Raw genomic sequence first — 6,556 nt, 5'->3', positions numbered from 1 at the left:
AGGTGGGAATGCAAACCACAGGTGGAAGCAGAAGCACACCTGTTTTGGTGCAGTGTGCAACCGTCTCCTGTGCGTAGGGGAAACATCGATTTCCTTTTGTACTGGTACACAGTGTGTCTGCTGTGCTGGAGCTGGCTGGGGACTGCATCATGATGCCAAACATGATGCTGCCCATCTCTGCGCCTGCAGCAGGCAGTAAGGCACAGCCTTGCCTTGTGCTGCTGCAAACCACCCTGTGGTCCCCAGCACCCCCTCGCTCAAGCAGTTCGTTATCAGGGGTCACTGCTAATTTGAGCAGCGCCTGAGCTAGCACAGCCTCCAGCTGGGGTGGCTGGCAGGCTGCCCACTGGCACCAGGAGCCTATAGTCACCTGCGCTGAACCCCCACCACTCCCTTCCTGGGAGCCGGAGACTTGTCAGCAGTGCAGACAAAACCAGGATTTGCTGCCCCAAGCAGGAAGGGTTGAGGGCCAGGGACGGCATGCTGGTCTTAGAACAAGAGGGGCAGGAGGTTCCTGCCCTGCTTTGGTACAGGCAAAGCCAAGAGCGAGATCAGTGCTCCCCAACTTTGTCCCTGCCCAGAGCCTGGGCTGCAAAGCTCTTTGCAAGTGTCTGCTGAGTTCTCTAACAAGGGCAAGGGCAATAGCTAGTCTTTACAAAGGAAGCTCACTTAGTCCTTTTCTACAGTCTTTTAAAAGTCACGGTATCCTTCACAAAGGCAGTTTATGGAGGTAAACAGTGTAGACTGACAGTACAGCAGTGAAAGAACCAAATACAGAAATACTTACCACCTTTTTACTTTCTGCTTCTACCAGGAACTGCTGCATCCCAGCTGAAAATGCCTCAACGGGTAGGAGGTATGTCTGTGAGGACACATACATTGTCAGCCCATGCCCGTATCCTCTGGGCTGCAGCCACCAGCAGGGACTAGCTGGACTCCCAAGCAGACCTGTCTAGCATGATGGAGCTTCACGAAAACGTCTGCATATGGATTAAAGGTAAAGCGATTTCCTAATAATTTGTAGAGGTTTTTAAGAAAACCAGCAAGTTCTTAGGGGCATGAAACACTTTCTCTTTTGTCTTCAGGGTTTGGCATGGTAGGTTTTGTGCAGGCACAGCTTCTGTCACTGATAGTGCTGGGTGCACATAAAGCACTGTACTCTCATACTGTACTGTAGAGATGAATAACAAGCCTATCAACTGTACTTGCACTTACACCATATTTAATCCTGTTCTGGTTGCTCTGCTACGTATTCATAAAAAACAAAAAGGAAACAGAAGCACAGAGCAAGCCAACAGATGTCTACCTGGCTCTTAATTGGATTTTATGTGTCCCCAGTGTAGCAAATACAGTGTTATTTACAGCCAGGCTCTAAGAATTAGATACATCTGGAGGAGTGGCAAAACCTGAACCAGGCTACAAGAGTTGATAGATTAACTGGAATGAAGAGCTGCCCCATTTTCCCCTTCTTATCTTCTCCCTTCCCACCTATGTACCTGGTCCCCATCATGTGTCAAATCAAACCAAGATACTGCCCAAGGGAACACTTATAAAAATGGAAAATACCAGTAAAAAAGAGACTTTCTGCTCTTTTGGAGCTTCATCAGCATTTTCTAATTGTACAGCAATGATGATAATAAAAAGGCTGCCCTCTGCTCTCAGCTGTAATTTGGATAATCAACTGAAAGCCATAATGAAACTGTCTATGATTGCTTTCTGCTGGGCTGCTAGTTCACAGAAACTCATTGTTGGGGAGAATGAAAAGTTATGACTCCTGCTATAGGGATATGCTACTGTGTTCCAAAGGAACATGTGACATGTAATTCTCTTCCCTATAGCTTCATTACAGGCGAAACTTACAGGCTAAAGCAAAGAGGTATAGGGACTTGAGCTTTTTTTTTGCCTTTTTTAAAAAAAGTTGTTAAGCATCAAGATTGACAGTGCCAAATGATATGCACGCCTAGGCTGGGTAGACTTGTAGACACAAAGGATTTCGGAGGTGGTAATGAGGTCTCTGGCCTCTCCCTGAGGACCTTGGTGTGTGGTAGCAGCAGTCAGTGCTCTGCCCATAGTCAGAAGAGCCACTGGCCACCAAGCGATAGGCAAGCCACATTTTACCTCTGGGAGGAAGGCAGAAGCTAAGTCACACTTTGAGTCTTTGCTTTCTGGGCTCTGGATGCAGTTGGAGATATTTTGGGTGCATGAGATTTTGTTTGCTGGCGTTCCCCGGCACCAGGCCTGAATGTGAGCTGTCCCTGTCTGTGATGTGCTGTGGGTATGTCTTGACTAGCAGATCTAGTGCTTGGTGTGAGTACTTTGGTCCAAATTGCCCTTCCATCCACATCTGCTGAGGAGGAGTGAGGAGCTCCCGTGCAAGGGCTTGGGAGCAGCCTTCCTCCTTGGCCAGAATAAGGGTGCTGCCATAGTGGGTGCAGCCTGTAACCCCCAGATCTGGCTTCTGAAGCAGGTCTGTTCCCCTGCGAGCCCTGGATGTGCCATGGGCTTCAGGATCAGTGGAAGCCACTGAATACCGGGCTGGTAATTTAGGTGTCTGCTAGTGCAGGGGTTCAAATTTCTTACGGCAGGCAGCTGAGCATGATCACCGCGGTAGCTCCGGCAGGAGCCCGTGTTTCCCAGAGTGCTGGAGAGGGACCTCTGCCCCGGGCAGGGTCTCTCGAAAGCGCCAGCTTCGTTGATTCGGGCCTGCCGCCTGCTTGGGAGGAAAGTGGTTCGTGAAACGTCTCCTGCGGCTCCGAGGTGGAGCGACGAGCCGGCCGGGAGCCCAGGCCAGGAATGTGGTAGCGCAGCTGCCTGCACCCTGCCAGCTGGGCGGGCGCGGGCAGGGCCGGTTTCCCTTCCCCGCGGAGGCTCAGCGTTCCGGTAGGCGGGAGCGCTGCCCTGCCAGGCAGCCGGGGAGCGGGCAGCAGCAGGGGGAGGCGGCGGGAGGTGCAGCCGTGACCCTTGTACCCCGGCTGATGTACGAGTGCCGGAGCAGGGCAAACGCGGGGCAGGGCCCCCGCCCGCCTTCCCCCCCCCGCCCGGGTTTCTCCCCTCTCCCCCCGTCCCGTGACGGCGGGGTGAGGCCCCGGCCCCTTCCCGCGGAGAGGGGCTGAAGGGACCGAAGAGGAGGGGGCGAAGCGGCAGCAGCACGGCAGGCGCCGCCCGCCTCCGCCCCCGTCCCGCTTTGCTCTTCACGCCGGCGAGGGGAAGCCGGGCCGGGCCGGCGCGGCGCTGGGGCGGGCGGCGTCGCCGGTTCCCGCGGGGGAGGCGGGGGGTCCCGGGTCTCGGGAGGGGCCCAGTGGGCAGGAGGGGAAGGAGTTGGGATCCCTGCAGCAAACAAGGAGCCGGGGGCGGATGCGGAGCGGTCAGTGGTTAGGCAGCACCGTCACCTTCTCACTTCGCCGCCTCCCCCCTTGCCGACGCCGGCCGGGCCGGGCCGGGCCTCCGACAGCCGGGTCGAGGCGGGGCACCGGGGGCAGCGCGGTCCCCCGGCGGGGCGCCTTCCTTCGCCGCCGCCGGACTCGGTGCCCCGGGCGGGGGCGGCCCTCGGGCGCGCCAGCGGGGGCGGGGCCAGCGACGGGGGGCGGGACCGTGGGCGTTCCCGGGGCGGGGCCAGGGGCGGGCGCGGGGCGCGGCGCGGCGCGGGGGCGCCCGCCCGCCCCAGAGCGCAGGTGGCGGCGGCGGCGGCGGCGGCACTGGCGGTCCCGGCGGGGCCCCGCTCCCGGCGCGGCGGCGGCGGCAGGTGCCCGGGGCATGCGGCGGCGGTAGGACGCGCGGCGGCGATGGGCGGCCGGGGGCTGCCGGTGCCGCTGGTGCTGGGGCTGCCGCTGCTGCTGGGGCTGCCGGCGGCGGGGCGCGCCGCCTCCAAGGCGCTGGTGTGCCAGGAGATCACGGTGCCGATGTGCAAGGGCATCGGCTACAACCTCACCTACATGCCCAACCAGTTCAACCACGACACGCAGGACGAGGCCGGGCTGGAGGTGCACCAGTTCTGGCCGCTGGTGGAGATCCAGTGCTCCCCGGACCTGCGCTTCTTCCTCTGCAGCATGTACACCCCCATCTGCCTGCCCGACTACACCAAGCCGCTGCCCCCCTGCCGCTCCGTCTGCGAGCGGGCCAAGGCCGGCTGCTCGCCCATCATGCAGCAGTACGGCTTCGCCTGGCCCGAGAGGATGAGCTGCGACAGCCTGCCAGTGCTGGGGGACACCGAGGTGCTCTGCATGGGATACAACCGCACGGAAGCCACCACCCTGCCGCCTTTCTTCGGGAAGCCCACACACCCGGCCAAGGATGTGGCCAAAAACCTGACGCCGCTTGGCGGGCAGCGCCCCTCGGGGCTGGACTGCGGCCGGACTTGCAAGTGCAAAGCGCCCCTGATCCCCATCTCCAAGGAGTCCCATCCGCTGTACAACCGCATCAGGACTGGGCAGGTACCCAACTGCGCCATCCCCTGCTACCAGCCCTACTTTACCCAGGACGAGAAGACCTTCGCCACCTTCTGGATTGGCCTCTGGTCCATCCTCTGCTTCCTCTCCACCTCCACCACTGTGGCCACCTTCCTCATTGACATGGAGCGCTTCAAGTACCCTGAGCGCCCCATCATCTTCCTCTCTGCTTGCTACCTCTTTGTCTCCTTGGGCTACATTGTGCGGCTGGTGGCAGGGCATGCCAACGTGGCTTGCAACCCGGAGCACCACCACATCCACTATGAGACCACGGGCCCTGCTCTCTGCACCGTGGTTTTCCTTCTCCTCTACTTCTTTGGCATGGCCAGCTCCATCTGGTGGGTCATTCTGTCCCTCACCTGGTTCCTGGCAGCTGGCATGAAGTGGGGCAACGAGGCCATCGCTAGCTATGCACAGTACTTCCACCTGGCCGCCTGGCTCATCCCCAGCGCCAAATCCATCGCTGTACTGGCACTCAGCTCTGTGGATGGTGACCCGGTGGCCGGGGTTTGCTATGTGGGCAACCAGAGCCTGGAGAACTTGCGGGGCTTCGTGCTGGCACCACTGGTGGTTTATCTCTTCACCGGCAGCCTCTTCCTGCTGGCCGGCTTTGTCTCGCTCTTTCGCATCCGCAGCGTGATCAAGCAGGGCGGCACCAAGACTGACAAGCTGGAGAAGCTGATGATCCGCATTGGCATCTTCACTGTGCTCTACACCGTGCCAGCCACCATCGTCATCGCCTGCTACATCTACGAGCAGCACAACCGGGAGGCATGGGAGCGGGCACAGAACTGCTCCTGCCCGGGGGATCCCCACCGCCCCAAGCCAGACTACGCCATCTTCATGCTTAAGTACTTCATGTGCCTTGTGGTGGGCATCACCTCCGGCGTCTGGATCTGGTCCGGCAAGACGCTCGAGTCCTGGAGGCACTTCACAGCCCGCTGCTGCCGGGCCAGGAAGCCTGCGGGTGCCGCTGTGTACAGCGAGGCCAGCCCAGCGCTGGCAGGCAGGACGGTGCTGCCCAGCATGGCCTCCTACCACAAGCAGGTCCCGCTGTCCCACGTGTGACCTGAGGGAGCCTCTGTGACCCCAGCCACAGGGAGGAGAGGGTTGCAAAGACCCTGGGCCACAGAAGAGGGGGTGGCAGCTGGGCCACCCCCGGCATCCTCAGCCCCACCGCGGCGGTGCTGCCCGGGACCGAGTGGGAGTGCCCGGGGCACAGAGCAGCCGCAGCCCCAGGCAGGGCAGGGAGAGGTGCTGCCAGCGATGTGGGGACAGAGGGGCAGGGAGGCCTGGAGCCTGGCACTGCCGTGTATGCCCCATTTGGGGTCCCACACCCTGTTTGGGGTCCTGGGGTGCTGCTGCCTGCGGGCCAGTTAGGTAGCCCTCTAGCACTGATTTGTGTCCCACAACGAGCCTCTGGGCAGGTCTTGCTGGTGCCGGTGTGAAGGGGAGAGCTGCAGCAGGCAGGGTGGGTGGTGGCCCCCAACCCCGGGTGACGCACTGGCCCTGGCACCAAGCCTCATGCCAGAGCCAGGGGCGGGTGCGAGGGGGCTGGGGAGAGCTGGCAGTGGGGGCTGCCTCCCCACTGTGCAGCACCCAGGCCCACTGGGCAGAGCAGGAAGGTGCCCCCAGGGTCCCTGGAGCCCCCTGGCACAGCTGTGTGTGGCAGAGGGGAGGGCTGGGGGCTCCTGGCATGACGCTGCTGTTAGCCCTGCTCAGGCAGCAGCATGCTGAGCGGGAGGGAAGGAGCTGCACGGGCCGGGGGCTTGGTGGGCGGTGGCGGTGCAGGAGGAAGGGGCTGTGGAGAGGAACTGCTACCCAGCCCTTGAGGCGGGCAGGGACAAGGTCCCAACTGTCTGCAGCACCCTAGAGGTCCCTTCTCCCCTGGGCAAGTGTGTGCTGGCTCTCCCTGGGCAGGGGCAGGGGGCTGGTGCCAGTGGGGCTCAGCTCTGCGGCACCGACTCCTGGGTTTGACCTGCTGCTCTGTGATGGGCAGGCAGCTCCACCGCCTGTGGGGCAACTCACCCCAGAGAGCCAAGGGGCTGTGCGGGTGACGAGGCTGCCTTCCCAGCACAGGGTTCGCAAGGAGCCCAGGGCACCGCTGGCTC

The 6,556-nt window shown here is 61.3% G+C and overlaps 1 protein-coding gene across 1 annotated transcript; it reads left to right on the top strand.

Moving 5' to 3' along the window:
- Positions 1-3,782: 3,782 nt before the first annotated feature.
- FZD5 (frizzled class receptor 5) lies at positions 3,783-5,513 on the top strand. Its single transcript, XM_059820394.1, has one exon. The coding sequence runs from the start codon at positions 3,783-3,785 to the stop codon at positions 5,511-5,513; it is 1,731 nt and encodes a 576-aa protein (XP_059676377.1).
- The last annotated feature ends 1,043 nt before the right edge of the window (positions 5,514-6,556 follow it).

The sequence above is a fragment of the Gavia stellata genome, chromosome 8 (assembly GCF_030936135.1).
Source record: "Gavia stellata isolate bGavSte3 chromosome 8, bGavSte3.hap2, whole genome shotgun sequence".
NCBI lineage: Eukaryota > Metazoa > Chordata > Aves > Gaviiformes > Gaviidae > Gavia > Gavia stellata.
Note: the sequence above shows the minus strand (reverse complement) of the source record. Positions and strands in the feature narration are given on the sequence as shown.

Bases quoted from the DNA above. Each gene is read 5' to 3' on its own strand.
- FZD5 (XM_059820394.1), top strand. From the start codon at position 3,783: ATGGGCGGCCGGGGGCTGCCGGTGCCGCTGGTGCTGGGGCTGCCGCTG.